Consider the following 20432-nt stretch of genomic DNA (forward strand, 5'->3'; position numbering starts at 1 on the left):
GGCCTGTTCGTTCTCGTTCTCAGCTTGAGTCGTTCCTAAAACCTGCCAGGCCTGAAAACCAGAGGTGGAAGAAGTATTTATATACTTTACTGCAGTAAAAGTACTAATACTATACTGTAAATACTACAGTAAAAGTCTTCAAGTATCATCAGGAAAATTAAGTATTAAAACATTGTAGAAAGTGTAAAGGATCCAAACAGTTGTGTGTTTAATGGTCTACACACACACACACACACACACACACACACACACACACACATACACACACACATACACACACAGGTATATGGCACTATCTTTGTGGGGACCCGTCATTGACATAATGCATTCTCTAGCCCATTACCCTTACCTGAACCATCACCACTAAATGCCTAACCTTAACCCTTACCCTCACCCTAACCATAACCTAATTCTAACCCTAATCCTAAAACCAAGTCTTAACCCTCAAACAGACCTTTAACCTTGTGGGGTCCAGCATTTTGGGCCCCACAAAGCTGTGCAGACAAGTATACTGTATTTCCCAGTTTTTGAACCCCACGAATATAGTAAAACAAGCACACACACACACACACACACACACACACGGTGGATGCAGGAAAAACCAGAGATGAGATGACACGATGACCTGAATTGAGGACAGCTACGTTATTGTAAGTGCAATGATAAGTTAAAGTCCAATAAGTAACATTACTTTATCAAACCGTATGAATGTGTCTCCCAGGCCAGGATAGTGTGTGTGTGTGTGTGTGTGTGTGTGTGTGTGTGTGTGTGTGTGTGTGTGTGTGTGTGTGTGTGTGTGTGTGTGTGTGTTCCAGGCCAGGTTAGGAAATTAACTAACAATGTAAAGATCAACAAGCCACTGACACATATGTTCAAATTTAATTAATTCAATAAATTATTATTTTTTGTCTTAAATTTTAAATTAAATTAACTTTTTTGCAACTTTCACTGTCTCCCGCAACTTCATTGCAATAAACATACAAAAGTCATTGCAACTTTTATCGCAACTTTTTACAAAAGCTCCCGGAAAATCAGGCATTTTGGGCCGCAACAATCTCAAAAAAAGGCAGAGAAATCCTGGAGGGACTGAAATATACGTGACCTCAGAGTCCTGCGGGTCCTGCAGGATGGCGGCCTCCAGCAGCAGCACGGCGGCGTTCAGGTCTCCTTCCCGAGCTTTCTCCTGACCCTCGGCGAAGGCGCTGGGCGCGTCCCGGTACGGGTTGTTGGCATTGAAGAAGTAGCCCTGCAGAGACAAACAGCAGCAGACATCAGACCACTCTTTCACGGGACTCCTTCAGAAATTACACGTGGCCGGGTTAGCTCAGTTGGTAGAGCGGGCGCACATATATAGAGGTTTACTCCTCAACATAGTCCAAATCCCAAAGGGTTTAGGATTGTCCCAATGTCTAATTTTAAAGGGCGTGAGGGATTAAGTACACACTTACCGAGCCCTTTCCCTGAGTCTGCATCGATGCAGACTTCACAAAAGGTTATTACCCACAGTTCAAAGCGTTGTGACGTTTACCGCGGAGACCAAAGGGAAATCCGGAAATTACAAAAGGTAAACAACAGCACGACCACGGAGCACAGACCAGCCTGTCGTCCAGCTCGTAAAACAAGAGGTTGAAAACATTATGAATCAGGCAGCCGTCTCCTGGGCCTTGGCCGCGTGGAAAGCTACAAACTTCAAATGAAAATTCCCAAACCGGCAAGTATCAACTACATCTTTGTTATTAAACGTCGCCAAGGTAACATGAGTGCTGTCCCAATCCCATTTCTACCTATCTGAGCCCATGTGGCCTCACACACTCACTCACTCAGCACCTGAGATCAGTTAAGTCCTCAGTCCTCAGGGCTCCCTTTGGGATTGGGCCAGTGAGACCTCCAGGAGGGCAGTCCTTTATGCCTTCTGTAAGCCACGCCCAGATGGCCAACATTTACCAGTTACACGTTTCCCAGTACTAACAATCCCAGATGAGCCCCCATTGGTTTGTCTGTCATTTAAACTGTCATATTGAGAGCTGCTAAACTGTGTTCTGTTGTTGACAACAATGACAATAAAGATCTATTCTATCCCAGAATACATCAGTGGTGCAGCCAGACCTTGCTGCACAGCGCTGTGGAGATAGAGCTGCCTGTTAGAGATGCAGCTGCAGTGTTTCTGATTAACGGCTCCATATTTCACACAACAGGAATCAAATCAAAGACAGAAGCCGTTTGGTAAGAGACTCAAGGACAGAGCGTCGTCACGCTGCAGTTTGGCCTGAAATACGACTCGACGGAGAAGAACTGAGAGCAGCAGCTGCTTCTATCGGCCTGTTCTCTCAGACAACTGCCGTGTTCAACGGGTTTCTCTGCATTGTTGTGGGAAAATGTGATAAAATCTGTTTTAATTGAGTTATGGGAAATATACAATGTACAACAAATATGATAATAGATAAAAGATGATATGTATTTGAGTTTGTGTAGGGAAGAGACCTTCTCCCTCCTTGGATCACCTTCAGTTCTCGCTGTGCAGCTGCAAACAGCCACAGATGGCTGACCATTGTTACAGCCGCAGTAGGATGGCCGGCGCTGTAGCCACAAAAGCTACGGCGGGCACCAAGCCCAAACGCTTTAAGTATAGGCGCTCGAAACGCAAGATCAGCTAAATGACTTCATCTAGTGGAAAAATCCCAAAAGAGGTGGTCTTTAGCTTCGAAAATAGCCAATTGAAGATTGACACACATGTTGTGAGGGTGATCATTGGAGCGTCCCACAGGAGGAGGGTCTTCCTTGTAGAACAATATAAGGCGATGTTAGACTAAGGACCGTTAGCCAGATATGTCCGCACCTTGCACGACTCCCACAACTTCTGTGTTCACTCTTTCACGACTTTTAATCTTGTTGTATTTTAAACAAAAAAGAAGAGCAATCGCAAAGTTACAGCAAGCGTTGGAGTCCGCGCCGTTATCTGGCCTTGAGCCGCGAACATTTAAAATTTACTTCTACAGCGTGACACAGAAAACGTCATATATCTGTGATCTGTTCGTTCTTAGAAAGCTGAATCAATTCAGAATAGACAGTCGCATTCTTCAAATGTTTGATAAATCAGTTCAGAGCAGAAAGATTCTCCCTTGGCTTCATCTGCACTTCAAGATCATGAGAATTTAGAGCAGACCTTCTCACGAACTTTAGGCAAAAGTTGGAATATTTTGAGAATAATAATTTGTTTTGTTCACGTCCTTTTCATTTGTCATTTTTCATTTATTCGTTATTTTCTTCCTTTCCTCTTCTTTATCGTCATTTTCCTATCTTTCGTCTTTCCTTTTGTCTTTCAATCTTTTTTAAAAGAGGGTTAGGGTCGGAACATTTCTGTCTGAATATAACAAGAAAAAAGTTGGAATAATTTTATATAAAGTTGGAATACTTTGAGAAAAGTTTTGCCTGTTCTCGTCTTTTTCATTTCTCTGATTTCTTCTTTCTTTCTTTCTTTCTATTTCTTCTCTTCTGTATTGTCGTTTTCCTCCCTTTCCCTTTGCCACCATCTTTCCTTTTGTCTTTAAATCTTCTCTCCTCTTCTTCACCACTGCCAGGCTTTCTGCAGGTTTCACCAAGTCAAATTTAAGGCCGGCTTCACACTGGCTGCGTGGCGTGAGCGTGTCAGCTGAGTGGCGTGAGCGTGTCAGCTGCGTGGCGTGAGCATGTCAGCTGTGTGTCAGCTGCGTGGCGTGAGCGTGTCAGCTGTGTGTCAGCTGTGTGTCAGCTGCGTGGCGTGAGCGTGTCAGCTGCGTGTCAGCTGCGTGTCAGCTGCGTGGCGTGAGCGTGTCAGCTGCGTGTCAGCTGTGTGGCGTGAGCGTGTCGGCTGCGTGGCTTGAGCGTGTCAGCTGCGTGGCGTGAGCGTGTCAGCTGCGTGTCAGCTGCGTGTCAGCTGCGTGGCGTGAGCGTGTCAGCTGCGTGTCAGCTGTGTGGCGTGAGCGTGTCGGCTGCGTGGCGTGAGCGTGTCAGCTGCGTGGCGTGAGCGTGTCAGCTGCGTGTCAGCTGCGTGTCAGCTGCGTGGCGTGAGCGTGTCAGCTGCGTGTCAGCTGTGTGGCGTGAGCGTGTCGGCTGCGTGGCGTGAGCGTGTCAGCTGCGTGGCGTGAGCGTGTCAGCTGCGTGGCGTGAGCGTGTCAGCTGCGTGGCGTGAGCGTGTCAGCTGCGTGGCGTGAGCGTGTCAGCTGTGTGGCGTGAGCGTGTCAGCTGCGTGTCAGCTGTGTGGCGTGAGCGTGTCAGCTGCGTGGCGTGAGCGTGTCAGCTGTGTGGCGTGAGCGTGTCAGCTGCGTGTCAGCTGTGTGGCGTGAGCGTGTCAGCTGCGTGGCGTGAGCGTGTCAGCTGCGTGGCGTGAGCGTGTCAGCTGCGTGGTGTGAGCGTGTCAGCTGCGTGTCAGCTGTGTGGCGTGAGCGTGTCAGCTGCGTGGCGTGAGCGTGTCAGCTGCGTGGCGTGAGCGTGTCAGCTGCGTGTCAGCTGTGTGGCGTGAGCGTGTCGGCTGCGTGGCGTGAGCGTGTCAGCTGAGTGGTGTGAGCGTGTCAGCTGCGTGGTGTGAGCGTGTCAGCTGAGTGGTGTGAGCGTGTCAGCTGCGTGTCAGCTGTGTGGCGTGAGCGTGTCGGCTGCGTGGCGTGAGCGTGTCAGCTGAGTGGTGTGAGCGTGTCAGCTGCGTGGCGTGAGCGTGTCAGCTGTGTGTCAGCTGTGTGTCAGCTGCGTGGCGTGAGCGTGTCAGCTGCGTGTCAGCTGCGTGTCAGCTGCGTGGCGTGAGCGTGTCAGCTGCGTGTCAGCTGTGTGGCGTGAGCGTGTCGGCTGCGTGGCGTGAGCGTGTCAGCTGCGTGGCGTGAGCGTGTCAGCTGCGTGGCGTGAGCGTGTCAGCTGTGTGGCGTGAGCGTGTCAGCTGCGTGTCAGCTGTGTGGCGTGAGCGTGTCAGCTGCGTGGCGTGAGCGTGTCAGCTGCGTGGCGTGAGCGTGTCAGCTGCGTGGCGTGAGCGTGTCAGCTGCGTGTCAGCTGTGTGGCGTGAGCGTGTCGGCTGCGTGGCGTGAGCGTGTCAGCTGCGTGGCGTGAGCGTGTCAGCTGCGTGGCGTGAGCGTGTCGGCTGCGTGGCGTGAGCGTGTCAGCTGAGTGGTGTGAGCGTGTCAGCTGCGTGGCGTGAGCGTGTCAGCTGAGTGGTGTGAGCGTGTCAGCTGCGTGTCAGCTGTGTGGCGTGAGCGTGTCGGCTGCGTGGCGTGAGCGTGTCAGCTGAGTGGTGTGAGCGTGTCAGCTGCGTGCCGTGAGCGTGTCAGCTGAGTGGTGTGAGCGTGTCAGCTGCGTGGCGTGAGCGTGTCAGCTGAGTGGCGTGAGCGTGTCAGCTGAGTGGTGTGAGCGTGTCAGCTGCGTGGCGTGAGCGTGTCAGCTGCGTGGCATGTCCATTTTTATTTCTGCTCCCATGGTAACAGGTCAGAGCGTGCACACTGCCTGCGTGACACGGACGTCTCAGGCGTGGCTCGAGCATGCTAGAAAATAGAACTAGAAATAGAACTGACGCCTTTTTTCACAATATAATAATAAATAATTATTGATTTTCTAATATTGCACCTGTCAATCCAGAAGGAAATATTCTGGAGCCTATGTTGCCGTCAATCCTGCCGACGTTGTCTCTGATGTAATCAGATCAGAATATATTTATTTATATTTATGGAAAACATCCATGTGTCCAGACAAGACTAGCAGCAGCAGCACCGCCTCAGACACCTTTCTGGTGTGGAAAGACATAGAAAACGCCACGCTCACGCCACGCACTGACACGCTACAGAAACGCCACGATCACGCCACGCGGCCAGTGTGCAGGAGACGCCGCGGAAACCCTGACTGCAACAATAATCCAGAAACACTTTCATCCGTCTGCTCTGAAAAAGTGAAAGCTACGTTGACATGTGAGCGGGAAAAGAACACTGGATGTGATGTTGATCTGTGATGTGAACAGCTGTTTGGCGGCTTCGCCTCCGTAACCACGGTGATGTAACACCTGAGAGGAGGAGGAGGGATTACTGCAGAATTACTGATGCTCCGTGTTCAAAGAGGATTAAACCCAAAGATTAACGTCCATCTCCGTTATAATCTGCCATATATTATTAACAGGGGCGCCACGGTTTGATCGGACTCTCGATTCACACGTTTTCTTTTCCTAGCAGGAAACGCCAACGCCAACGCCGACGCCACGATGAGAGCCGCTAGATGGCAGAAGGTGTTGTTGTTCTTCAGATCTGCACAGAGAGGCAGGGGGTTAGGGAGAAAAAATACTCAGGGAATCTCTGAACGTGCTTTGCAATTTCAGTCGAAATGAAAAGCTCATTTCAATCAATTTTCGTTTCAAAATCAAAATCTGGAACCTGATAGGTAGCGTTGATGAAGGGGTTCTTGCATAGGTGTAGATTTCGGGGGGGGGGGATGCGGCGGACTTCTAGCCTCGAAATCTAGACCTCTGACAGGTCGTGCTCATTTCACGGAATTCTGTGAGACCAGATATCAAATATGTAAAATGGCTTCATACAAACTGAACATTTCTTACAGGACAGGTAATAAACTGGACACGGAGACTCATTAAAGGAGACATTACAGGTGTAGGGTCAAAGATATCAGCATGAAACTTACCCAGCTGATTCACTAGCAAGGACCACATCATCGACCAGATACGTTTGAACGATGTAATAAGAAAGATGATTGGAATGCGATGCATGAAGTTGCCGATATGCGAGACGGGAATGTTCTTGTAGTCATCGGTAGACTTGACGTTGACTGCGTTGGGAGGATAGTCTAGAAATCTAGACCACTCTAGCGGCAGCGGGTTGGTGTGTCACAAGCTTTAGAAGCAGCGTTGCGTGGACGTAGGGAAATTAAGACCTGTTTAAAATTATTGAAGACCTAGAACACAATACTTCAGCAAATGTAATGTAACTTTTCAAGGCCTAAAAAGACCCTGTGGAAACCCTGTGATAATCACAGTTTGGGGACCCCGGGATTACGGGCAGGACGGGCTGTGAACTCACCTTCTCTGCAGGCGAGGCAGCGGGCGGGATGGGGCCCTGGCCCTCAGAGTCCTCCAGCCAGTTCCTCCGAGCCAGCTCCTCCCACTCGGCCTGCATCTTATCCCAGAACTCTGTGTCCGACTGCAACACAGAATCACTTCACATCAGCAACACAGACACAGACTTTAATCCCTGAAATGCACCCTGGGAGTCGTAGTTGACTTCTCTCTTGCTGTCAAAATGAAAAGAATCAGATGGTTTATAGATCTGGAGGTTTCCGAGCGCACTTGAAGGCAGCTTGATTTCCCGGAGAAAGAGAGAAAAAAAAGAGACGGAGGGACTGAGGGAACAGTTCAGAGCTCGTGTTTGGTGTTTTAAATCTTCCTCGTGGCAGAGATAGAGGCAGTGATGTTTCCTGTTTCCTGTTTACTGTACGGGACTCTCACACCGCCTCAAAACACCCCCACAAGTCTGATCTCTGTTACATGACTGGCCCCCCGCAGCGGGACACGGGGGGAGTTACTACTAGGGATGCACAATTAATTGCAATGTGGAGCATGAATATGGAGTGTCTACCCCAGTTCATGCAAACGCAAATGTAAAATTTCAAGCCAATAGGAACACTTGGAGTTGATGGTGGAGGTAAATATTCATGAAAAAGGACAAGTTTGTGAACGGGCAACACAGATTTAGATGATGAACAACTAAACATGTTACACACTGGACCTTCCACACACGTCATGTAGAGTATTACTAATAACTGGAGCATGCTGGGTTTGAGGAACATCCAGATTATTAATAAAAGATAACTTTGAAATGTGACTTTACAGCAGAATTAGGGACCCGAACACTTTACTGATGATGTAAATGTTGATGGGTTTTTTTTAAATGATAAACTCATTTTGAAAATGGCGTTGTGCTCTGCTGTGATCTGTCGTTGGTGACCTCCGAGTCTCGGAGGATTAAAACACCTGCAGCTAAATTCAGAAAGTGTCAGAAGCTTTTAATCAGACCAAACACTGTGATTGGTTGACTGAGCAGAGCTGACGGGATTGAAGAGCTCCAACGCTTTGATCACTTAAATTAATCTGCACTTTAATCACTGAGCTGTTAGATCACATCACCTCATCCAGACTGGATCAAGATAAACGTCTGAACCGCCCTGAACCGCCCTGAACCGCCCTTTGGACCCTGTCTTGCACACAGCGCAGCGCAAAGCCCGACCCAAGTCTCTTTCCTAGTTTAAGACCGACCCAGTTGTCAGTTTCCTGTCCAGCGCCCACGTCGTTTAAACAGCAAATGCACCTGACCCCAGGGAGGTGTGTTCAGGTGCATTCTGGGCGTGCTGGTCTTACAGGGAGGTGTGTTCAGGTGCATTCTGGGAGTATTGCTATCTTGAGGCAGCAGGAAGTGATGGCACCATTGACCAACAAAAACCTGGTCTAAAGTCAATAACGCAGCATTTCATTGTTATTTTAACAGAGCATTAGTAAAATGCTCCTAGGCTCGTACACAGCGCGCACACTATGCTTGTGACACACACAGGGACACACAGCAGCACACACACACACACACACACACACACACACACACACAAAGTGATTGGGCCAGCAGCACACACACATGCAGAAGATTACAAATAAAAATATTACGGTGTAAATCCTCCATCATAATAGCAATGCTCCAAGGTCCAAACGCTCCTGGCTTTTAAAGGGAATGGGAGATGATCTCTGATTGGTTGATTGCATGTTATGCCCAAAACACCCCTCTGATTAATGAAGACACTAAGGACAACCCTTTAGAACCATACGCCCGGCACACGGACCCTTTTTTCCGCTGTTAAACTAGAAAAGTGGATTTGGACACGCCCTAAACACACCTGCACCAGGCTCTTCACGCTGTGACCTCAGATCGTTAAAATAGCTTCCCGCTGCCTCAAGATAGCAATATGCCTAAAATGCACCTGAACACACCTCCCTGTAAGACCAGCACACCCAGAATGCACCTGAACACACCTCCCTGTAAGACCAGCACGCCCAGAATGCACCTGAACACACCTCCCTGTAAGACCAGCACGCCCAGAATGCACCTGAACACACCTCCCTGTAAGACCAGAATGCACCTGAACACACCTCCCTGTAAGACCAGTACATCCAGAATGCACCTGAACACACCTCCCTGTAAGACCAGCCACCATGGGCCACAGATGGGTGCAGGTGCATTTGATATTTAAACCATGTGGGCGCTGGACGGTCTTAAAATAACAAAGACACTTGTGTCGGGCGTTGTGCTGCGCAGCGCCGGGTGCGAGATAGGATCTGAAGTGTTTTCTTTCCAAATAAGTGCTGTACGGTGGATCCCATTCATGCCGATGTGAAGAGAGGTTCAAGGCCATATCGAAAAGTAACTGTTAAATTGAGTGTTAGTGTCAGGATTAAGTCGACCTAGGGGAAACACTGCAGCCATGCTGGGCCAGCAGCTCTCCGTGTTAAATATCAGATATTAGCTGATTTTCAGAAACAGATAGCATCATATGTTGCTGATCACAGACCTGTACTTCCTGTCATCTGAGAAGTCGGCCGTGATTCAGCAAGCGTTCAGAATAATGACGCTGCACTCTGATCAGCTGACGACAGGATCAACCAGCACACTTCTCTTAAAGGTATGGATGGAAACTAAAATGTAGCCCCCGAGAAGCTGAGTAGGTGTGTGTGTGTGTGTGTGTGTGTGTGTGTGTGTGTGTGTGTGTGTGTGTGTGTGTGTGTGTATGTGTGTGTGTGTGTGTGTGTGTGTGTGTGTGTGTGTACCTCCACAGCAGCCTTCGCTCTGACAAACTCGTCCTCCAGAGACTCTTTGCTCGCCAGAAGGGAACGCGTTCGTCTGCGCTGTCTGGATGCCGCACAGTCCTGAAAACACACACACACAGACACACACACGCACACACGCACACACAGACACACACGCACAGACACGCACACCACACACACACACACACACACACACACACACAGAGGTCAGCCAGCAGCCGTCAGTGTGACAGTAAAGACAAAACAACAAACACCAGAAAACTTTTCAAAGTCATTTTTAAGGAGACATCACAGGAAACGATCCAATATCCCTCGCTGCCTGCTGATGTCTTCAACTGACACAAAATAGCTTTAAACAGTGACGTTAAGTGAGTCAAAGTCAGCGCCAAGTAACGCTATTTTCCAAGCGGCGGTAGCTCTCATATTTCCCTGTCTGTCACTCTGCCGGAGGAGAAACGGCTGTTCTCTCGCTGGTGTTTATTCGGTTGCCGTGACTTTGGAAGTGACGACGTCCTGTCACTTTTCGCTTGAGTTTCTTTGAGCAGACAGCTGCAGAGTTGTGTTAGGCCTCCTGCACGCTGGCTGGGTGGTGTGAGCGTGTTGGAAGCATTTCCAGGCAACATAGAATATGAAAAGATGTTTATATGTCATTTAGACACAAATACATATTAATAAATGACATCTTGATGTATGAAAGTCTCGAGGTTTTGATATAAATGCAGATATAAATGTAATTAAAAAAAAATAATAATAATTATCGAATTTTCTAATATTGCACCTGTCAATACAGAAGGAAATATTCTGGAGCCTATTGAGCCGTCAATACTGCCGACGAGAAGAACTAGAGCACAATACTTCAGCAAATGGAAGACTTTTTACGGTCTAACATTGATTGGTGTTGAAATGTTAAGACTTTTTAGACTTTTTAATACCAGAGCGGCGTGAAAAATAGGCGTTGGTCCTATTTCTAGCATGCACGCGTTTTCTGAGACGTGCGTGTCATGCAGGCAGTGTGCACGCTCTCACCTGTTACCATGGGAGCCCAAATAAAAACGGACACACCACGCAGCTGACACGCTCACGCCACGCAGCCAACACACTCACACCACGCAGCAGAAACCCTGATATATATCAAAAAAGGCGACAAAATGTCTAAAAAAGGCGACAATAAGGCGACAAAAAGGCAAAATACATCAACAGTAGTTGTGTAGTTAACAGGATATATATATATATATATATATATATATATATCAGTAGTAGTGTGTAGTAGTTGTGTAGTAGTTGTGTAGTAGGTGTGTAGTAGTAGTGTGTAGTTTGAGACGGCGGCTGACCTGTGATGAAGGTATGAAGTGTGTAGTAGTGTGTAGCAGTGTGTAGCAGTGTGTAGTAGTGTGTAGCAGTGTGTAGTAGTGTGTAGTAGTGTGTAGTAGTGTGTAGCAGTGTGTAGCAGTGTGTAGCAGTGTGTAGTAGTGTGTAGTAGTAGTGTGTAGTAGTGTGTAGTAGTGTGTAGTAGTGTGTAGTAGTGTGCAGCAGTGTGTAGTAGTGTGTAGCAGTGTGTAGCAGTGTGTAGCAGTGTGTAGTAGTGTGTAGCAGTGTGTAGTAGTGTGTAGCAGTGTGTAGTAGTGTGTAGCAGTGTGTAGCAGTGTGTAGCAGTGTGTAGTAGTGTGTAGTAGTGTGTAGTAGTGTGTAGCAGTGTGTAGTAGTGTGTAGCAGTGTGTAGCAGTGTGTAGCAGTGTGTAGCAGTGTGTAGTAGTAGTGTGTAGTGTGAGACGGCGGCTGACCTGTGATGAAGGTATGAAGTCGAGGTCATCGAAGCTGTGCATGTTCTTCATTAGAGGATCAGTTTTAAACTCTGCAGACCTGAAGGAGAAAACCAACCGTCAACGGTCAAACAACGAGAGCAACAAGACCCCAAGGACCCCCAGGACCCGCAGGACCCCCAGGACCCCCAGGACCCCCAGGACTCCCAGGACCCCCAGGACCCCCAGGACCCCCAGGACTCCCAGGACCCCCAGGACCCTCAGGACCCCCAGGACCCTAATTCAATGATCTGAGGTCACAGCGTGAAGCGCCTGGTGCAGGTGTGTTTAGGGCGTGTCCTAATCCACTTTTACTAGTTTAATGATGGGAAAAAAGGGTCCGTGTGTTGGGCGTAACATGCAATCAACCAATCAGAGATCATCTCCCATTCCCTTTAAAAGCCAGCCGTGTTTGGACCTTGGAGCATTGCTATTATGATGGAGGATTTGCACCGTAATATTTTTATTTGTAATCTTCTGCATGTGTGTGTGTATGTATGTGTGTGTGTGTGTGTGTGTGTGTGTGTGTGTGTGCTGCTGTGTGTCCCTGTGTGTGTAACAAGCATAGTGTGCGCGCTGTGCACGAGCCTAGGAGCATTTTACTAATGCTCTGTTAAAATAACAATGAAATGCTGCGTTATTGACTTTAGACCAGGTTTTTGTTGGTCAATGGTGCCATCACTTCCTGCTGCCTCAAGATAGCAATACTCCCAGAATGCACCTGAACACACCTCCCTGTAAGACCAGCACGCCCAGAATGCACCTGAACACACCTCCCTATAAGACCAGCCATGGGCCAGAGATGGGTGCAGGTGCATTTACTATTTAAACGACGTGGGTGCTGGACGGGAAACTGACAACTGCGTCGGTCTTAAACTAGGAAAGAGACTTGGGTCGGGCTTTGCGCTGCGCCGGGTGCGAGATAGCGTCCAAAAACATGTAAATGGGGAAATTACTTTTTTTTTTTATTGAAAAACGTCATTTTTGTAGCCGGGTTGGATCAGTGGGTAGAGCAGGCGCACATATACTGAGAGGCTTATGCCTCGACGCAGAGGTCCAGGGTTCTAGTCCAACCTGAGACGATTTCCTGCATTTTTCTCACCTAGCTGTCCTGTCCATTAAAGGCGGAAAAGCCCAAAAAAAGAATCTTTAAAAAAGAAAAACGTCACATTTCTTGAGGAAGGGTTCCTAATCCCCTCGCCAAATACGTGCAGCGTAATCTTCCACAAACGGAGGGAAACCACTGAAAACACACGCACCGATTCTTCCTCCAGAGTATTTACCAGAGCAGTTCGCTGGAGGAGTGGTGGGAGGTGCAGCGCCTCTCGTCTCTCGTCCTGCCTCCGGCGTCCTCCACGTCCAGGTTGACCTCGTCCCATTTGTCCCGAGGAGACGGCAGACTGACTGCAACACATCAACCACAGCACGCTTCACGTCACACACCAAAACAATCTGTCCGTCCACAACGCGGCCGACTTGATCTTCTAAAGATACAGGAAGTCATTCATTTTCAATGGCAGCTGCTTCTCTCAGCTGCAAGGAGCAGCAAATCTGTCGGCGTCGCGTTTTGGGCGTTTTGAGCGACCAGAGCGTCAATCAGAAAGTTGAAAGTAGGTCAACTTTATGGTAATGAGCTATGACGCGGTTCAGCGGCAACCAATCAGAATATAGACGTCCTTCACGCTGGCTGATTCCAGAGAAACATACGATGTAAACACTGCGGTCAAGCCAGCCGACACATCGTGAACGACAGTCAAGACAGCCGACCCAGTTTTTTTGCTGTACGTGATTATAATAGCTTTACGGTAATAGCGTCTCAGAACTGATTTCAAAATAAAAGCATTCGTCTGATACATAGCGAGAGACAGTCATTGAAAGCTAATACCGTCAAAGGAAATGTCTGACAAGGCCCTGTTTCCACACACTAATTTCACTTCAGGGTAATATTAGACGTACACCGCCTCATATTGCCACCCAGGAAGTTTCAAGTCATTCTGGTGTACAGTTTCAAAATAAAAGCCCACCAAAGATTCAAATATGAGAATAATTATATATGATTAATATATAAATTCCACTTCAGGGTTATAGTACACGCCCCATTAAGTATCAAGACATTCTGATGTGTAGTTTCAAAATAAAAGCCCGTCAAAGTCTCAAATATGACAATAATTATATAATGATTTGGGATTCAATTTAAAAGGAAACGCCCTGTTATCAAAGGATAATTCCACTTCAGGGTCATAGTACACGACCCCATGGTGTGACCCATTAAGTATCAAGACATTCTGATGTGTAGTTTCAAAATAAAAGCCAGTCAAAGTCACAAATATGCGACTGATTATATAATTATTTTGGATTCAATTTTAAAGGAAACGCCCTGTTATCAAAGGATAATTCCACTTCAGGGTTATAGTACACGACCCCATGGTGTGACCCATTAAGTATCAAGACATTCTGATGTGTAGTTTCAAAATAAAAGCCCGTCAAAGCCTCAAATATGCGACTAATTATATAATGATTTGGGATTCAATTTAAAAGGAAACGCATGGAACTGTACATCAGAATGTCTTGATACTTAATGGGTCACACCATGGGGTCGTGTACTATAACCCTGAAGTGGAATTATCCTTTGATAACAGGGCGTTTCCTTTTAAATTGAATCCCAAATCATTATATAATTATTGTCATATTTGTGACTTTGACGGGCTTTTATTTTGAAACTACACATCAGAATGTCTTGATACTTAATGGGTCACACCATGGGGTCGTGTACTATAACCCTGAAGTGGAATTATCCTTTGATAACAGGGCGTTTCCTTTAAAATTGAATCCAAAATAATTATATAATTATTGTCATATTTGAGACTTTGACGGCCTTTTATTTTGAAACTACACATCAGAATGTCTTGATACTTAATGGGGCGTGTACTATAACCCTGAAGTGGAATTTATATATTAATCATATATAATTATTCTCATATTTGAATCTTTGGTGGGCTTTTATTTTGAAACTGTACACCAGAATGACTTGAAACTTCCTGGGTGGCAATATGAGGCGGTGTACGTCTAATATTACCCTGAAGTGAAATTAGTGTGTGGAAACAGGGCCTTGTCAGACATTTCCTTTGACGGTATTAGCTTTCAATGACTGTCTCTCGCTATGTATCAGACAAATGCTTTTATTTTGAAATCAGTTCTGAGACGCTATTACCGTAAAGCTATTATAATCACGTACAGCAAAAAAACTGGGTCGGCTGTCTTGACTGTCGTTCACGATGTGTCGGCTGGCTTGACCGCAGTATGTAAACTTTGGTTCCTACCAAAACATTAGTTCAGAGAAAAAGGAGGAGAAGCTCATCATGGCCGTTGCTGGGTTCCCTATCATTTATGATATTTGCGTATAGGGACCAGTTAACGTTACCTGCCGGTCACATGGTCTCTAAACAGTCCGCTCACGGTGAAGTCCTGCACGGATCAACAGCTGGCGGCTGCTCGCTCTGCCTGCACGCTGCTGCGGTTCAGCGGCTAACGAGCGAGCTAACTGCTAACAGACACCGCTGCGACCAACAACCAATACACATTCTGTCATTATATACGTCATTTATAAAAGGTTTCTAGTGTCAGTGTATTGGCCGTGCAGTGGCTGCTTGATCTTTTTCCATGATGAACATAGAATGCTGCTACGTCAGAGCGGCCAAAGCCTCAAACAGCTTCCCCGGACTTTCTGACCAGCGTCCTCGACCGGGCGGCCAGAGCTTCTTAGCAGCTCAAGTCGGCGGCGGTGTGGACGTACAGTTAACGGTGGTGTGTACGTACAGTTAACGGAGGTGTGTACGTACAGTTAACGGAGGTGTGTACGTACAGTTAACGGAGGTGTGTACGTACAGTTAACGGAGGTGTGTACGTACAGTTAACGGAGGTGTGTACGTACAGTTAACGGAGGTGTGTACGTACAGTTAACGGAGGTGTGTATGTACAGTTAACGGTGGTGTGTACGTACAGTTAACGGAGGTGTGTACGTACAGTTAACGGCAGTGTGTACGTACAGTTACACTTTGACTCTCACAACACAAAGAAAGAGGAAGGGGACAGACACCAGACCAATGCCGGAAAACCAAACGTTGTTGATATAGACTAGTGCCTGAGTCTAGAGGGATGAGACTAGCAGGAAGTACTTTTACGTGCTTCCTGTGCAGGACATAGAATTAACTTTTTTACAGTGTGCGGGACTTGTTCAACAAGTGTTGCTGGTAACATTTGCCTTTTCCGACCCACCTGTCCCAGAAAAGAGGTGTGCAAAAATGCTTTTGAAAAAAGTTACCAGCCAATCAGATTTTCCACGAGCCAATTTTTTAAATATATATATGAGCCACTCACAGTATGTCCTGACAGCCATTTAGAATTACAAAGTCCTCGTATTCTTCTCTTTCATCCAGTAGTGGAGATAGCGTGGGTGCTTCGGTGCAGCCGCCCCAGGGCCCCGTGCCAATTAGGGGCCCCTCAAACGCCGCTGATCTTGCGTCACTTGAGGAGAACGGGGCCCTCGCCAAGTGGCCCGTTATTATCTGACAGAAGCTGATTACTGCATATGATCTCACGTTGTGATGATCCAGCTCTTCTTATCAAACATATAGATAATAGAGCCATGTCAGTTAAATAGTCTGGCACTGATTGAGAGCTCTTGGCCTGTTCAGCACCACGGACAGCGACAGCTGTTCAGCTCCATCTCTGTCCATCAGCTGTTGCTGTCCGTGGTGCTGAAACATTGGTACTGGACCGGCTAGCTGCTTTCTTTCTTCATCAATACTAACATGTTAAACTGGTGTCTTTTCTTTGTGATTTATTTGACATAGAGGCTCACTGGGCTCAACTAGTGACACATTATAACATGCATTCACCAGATAATTTACCATTTGTTTTTAATTTTAAAATGACTTGGTAGCAGAGGGCCCCATGATGAAGCTCTGCTGGGACTGGCAGGAAGTAGTTTTACGAGCTTCCTGTGTGTTGAGTACCTGAGTCGAGAGAGATGAGACTGACAGGAAGTAGTTTTACGTGTTTCCTGTGTTTTGAGTACCTGAGTCGAGAGAGATGAGACTGACAGGAAGTAGTTTTACATGTTTCCTGTGTGTTGAGTACCTGAGTCGAGAGAGATGGGACTGGCAGGAAGTGGTTTTACGAGCTTCCTGTGTGTTGACTACCTGAGTCGAGAGGGATGAGACCGACAGGAAGTGGTTTTACGAGCTTCCTGTGTGTTGAGTACCTGAGTCGAGAGAGATGAGACTGGCAGGAAGTGGCTTTATGTGCTTCCTGTGTGTTGAGTACCTGAGTCGAGAGGGATGAGACCGACAGGAAGTGGTTTTACGAGCTTCCTGTGTGTTGACTACCTGAGTCGAGAGAGATGAGACTGGCAGGAAGTGGTTTTACGAGCTTCCTGTGTGTTGACTACCTGAGTCGAGAGAGATAAGACTGGCAGGAAGTAGCTTTACGAGCTTCCTGTGTGTTGAGTACCTGAGTCAAGAGAGATGAGACTGGCAGGAAGTGGTTTTACGAGCTTCCTGTGTGTTGACTACCTGAGTCGAGAGGGATGAGACCGACAGGAAGTGGTTTTACGAGCTTCCTGTGTGTTGAGTACCTGAGTCGAGAGAGATGAGACTGGCAGGAAGTGGCTTTATGTGCTTCCTGTGTGTTGAGTACCTGAGTCGAGAGGGATGAGACCGACAGGAAGTGGTTTTACGAGCTTCCTGTGTGTTGACTACCTGAGTCGAGAGAGATGAGACTGGCAGGAAGTGGTTTTACGAGCTTCCTGTGTGTTGAGTACCTGAGTCGAGAGAGATGAGACTGGCAGGAAGTGGCTTTATGTGCTTCCTGTGTGAGTACCTGAGTCAAGAGAGGCGGGACTTTGCGCCTCCACCTGGATGAGCTCCGTCTCCTCCGCTCTGGTCCGGCGTCGGGGACTCCGCGAGCTGCCCTTTCTCCTCACGGGACTCCTCCTCTGCTCGGTGTTACCGCGGCAACCGCCCAGCTCGCTCAGGTGCTCGGTGTTCCCGCGGCAACCACCCGGCTCGCTGAGGTCCACCAGGTCCAGAGCTGTGGACAGGACTGCAGGACGAAGGATTTGGAAAACGGACAGTTAAATGGGGAACTTAGAACCTCGGGTCTAATCTGACCCATTTTATAAAAGTCTCTATTTCATAAATTTGGGTTTTCTTTTAAACAAATTGTCCAAAATAATAAGGTGGATGGTTCCATACAACACTCTTCACAAGTTAAATAAATAATCAGTTCACTACTTTCATTGAATTTGGGTGTTTTAGTCAATTTTATAGCATTTAAAGACAAAACAATTGATGAAAGAATGTTGAAAAAAGTGACAAAAATGTAAAAAAAAAGTGAACAAAGTGTCAAAAAGTGACAAAAATGTCAAAAAAGTGACAAAAATGTGAAATAATGTCAGAAGAAAGTGACAAAAATGTCAAAAAGTGACAAAAAAGTGACAAAAATGTCAAAAAGTGACAAAAAAATGACAAAAATGTGACAAAAATGTGACAAAAATGTCAGAAAGTGACAAAAAAGTGAAATAATGTCAGAAAAAAGTGACAAAAAGTGACAAAAAAGTGACAAAAATGTCAAAAAGTGACAAAAAAGTGAAATAATGTCAGAAAAAAGTGACAAAAAAGTGACAAAAATGTCAAAAAGTGACAAAAAAGTGAAATAATGTCAGAAAAAAGTGACAAAAAAGTGACAAAAATGTCAAAAAGTGACAAAAAAGTGACAAATGTCAAAAAGTGACAAAAAAGTGAAATAATGTCAGTAAAAAGTGACAAAAATGTCAAATACAAGTGACAAAAAAGTGACAAAAAAATTTGATAAAAGTGACAATGGTAAAAAAAAAATAAAAAAAATAGCTTTAACAATTTGGGAAAAAAAACAACAAAAAGTCGACACAAAAGTGTCGAAAATATTGATAAAGGTTTTTCATTTAAAATTTGGACTCAAATTTGAAGTTTCAGGTCGACAACAACTAAGAGGGTTAAAACCTTTTTTTCTCATGTTTTTGGAACAAAAATCAGTGAAATTGGTCAAGTATTAAATAAAACGAAACCAGCTGCAATGTAACGCTAAATGGAGAAAAAAATATATATATAAAAGATTTTGACAAAAAGTGAAAACGTGACAAAAAGCTAGAAAAAAGTGTCAAAAAAAGTTGGAAAAAAGCATTGAAAACGTAGACAAATAGAGACAAAAACATCGAAAAAAAAAAACAACAAAAACATCAGAAAAAGTTATAAAAATGTTGAAAAATGTCAAAAAAGCCAAGCACCAAAAACATTGAAAAAATTGCCCAAAAAGGTCCAGAAAACAGCAAAAAAAGCATTTAAAAATATCAGAAAAATGTGGTCCAGTATTAAACCAGAACCGGGCTGTAATGTAACCCTACAGGACTAATGTTCAGCAGCAGTTAGCGTCACTAAAAGTTCTGTTGTTGCTGCTGACAGACTCAGATTATTATTCTAAGTGTCTGACAACATTATGGGATGGATCCCTACAGAGATAGACCTTTTAGTTAAAGAGTAAGATCCTTTTAGTTTAACATGAAACAGCTCCAAAATCACCATCACCAAACTACACCAGACTCCATGTAAATAATCAGGACTTTTATCATCGTAAAACACACTTCATTCAAAGTGGACAGAAACTAAATCAAAAATCAAAAAGCCGTCTTGGTTCATCTTTCCACTGTTCCAACAATCACCACTCTGGTTTGGTTGAAATAATCCCTTAATTCACCCATTTACATGTGGAGATATGCTGGCTCTATACACGCTAAAAGTACTGATTATTTACATGGAGTCTGGTGGAAATATGCTGGCTCTATACACGCTAAAAGTCCTGATTATTTACATGGAGTCTGGTGGAAATATGCTGGCTCTATACACGCTAAAAGTCCTGATTATTTACATGGAGTCTGGTGGAAATATGCTGGCTCTATACACGCTAAAAGTCCTGATTATTTACATGGAGTCTGGTGTAGTTTGGTGATGGGGATTTCAAGGCTGTTTCATGAAAGGACCTTACTCTTTATAGTCCATATATGCATCATAAACAAGTCAGAAAAGCTGCAGCGATAAGTGATTTTGTCTTAGAGCTCTATAATCAATAACTTGAAACCTGAATATTAGATTACAGCGTCCATTTTAAGCAACAACAAACAGAGAATTGTGTGCAGGGTGACCTTTAAATGTCATCATCGCTCTCTGAAACATGAGCACACAGTTTGATCTCCAGTCTGAACGGATGAAATTTCAGCCGTTTCAGTCTCTCGGTGTGGATGAAAACAGCGAAACAGACAGAGTGTGTTTAAGAAGGCCGGTGATGAATGTGAGGAGGACGCAGCAGGTCAGAGGTGTTAATTAACGGGACGTGTACCCGTTAAGACGGAGGAGACAGATGGGCTCAGAGGAGGAAGGAAGGAGGACGGCCGAGGACACAAAGTTAGAGGACAGGAAGAGACACGAGGTCAGAGAGACACAGAACAAGTTAGAGAAGAAACTGTTCCCTCATTCACTCACTCACTATTCCCTCTATAGAGTTTATTAAAGACTGAACTATATAGAGTTTATTAAATAGTGAACTATGTAGTGTTTATATATATTAGGGATGCACTGAATCCAGGATTGGGCTTCTGATTGGGCTGAATATTGGGCTTTTTGAGGGGGTTAGGTTTCTGCTGAACTGAACGAACCGAACCCTACGCTTGCACTACGCTGGTCGCCGTAATGACGGCGCCATTGATTACAGGAAGGTGTTTACGT

The 20432-nt window shown here is 45.9% G+C and overlaps 1 protein-coding gene across 1 annotated transcript in view; it reads right to left on the reverse strand.

Annotated features, from left to right (window-relative positions):
* Positions 1 to 20432, reverse strand: part of LOC116056358 (PEX5-related protein-like) — a 48313-nt gene that overhangs the window by 7440 nt on the left and 20441 nt on the right. The window contains exons 4-10 of the mRNA XM_036004834.1: positions 17497 to 17718; positions 12900 to 13020; positions 11599 to 11677; positions 9818 to 9916; positions 7032 to 7151; positions 1103 to 1246; positions 1 to 51 (exon numbers count right to left, since the gene is read on the reverse strand). The exon at positions 1 to 51 is cut by the window's left edge and continues 20 nt beyond it. Of these exons, the coding sequence (XP_035860727.1) occupies positions 1 to 51; positions 1103 to 1246; positions 7032 to 7151; positions 9818 to 9916; positions 11599 to 11677; positions 12900 to 13020; positions 17497 to 17718 (836 nt within the window). The remainder of the gene's footprint in view (positions 52 to 1102; positions 1247 to 7031; positions 7152 to 9817; positions 9917 to 11598; positions 11678 to 12899; positions 13021 to 17496; positions 17719 to 20432) is intronic.

Source organism: Sander lucioperca, chromosome 9 (assembly GCF_008315115.2).
Source record: "Sander lucioperca isolate FBNREF2018 chromosome 9, SLUC_FBN_1.2, whole genome shotgun sequence".
Lineage (NCBI taxonomy): Eukaryota > Metazoa > Chordata > Actinopteri > Perciformes > Percidae > Sander > Sander lucioperca.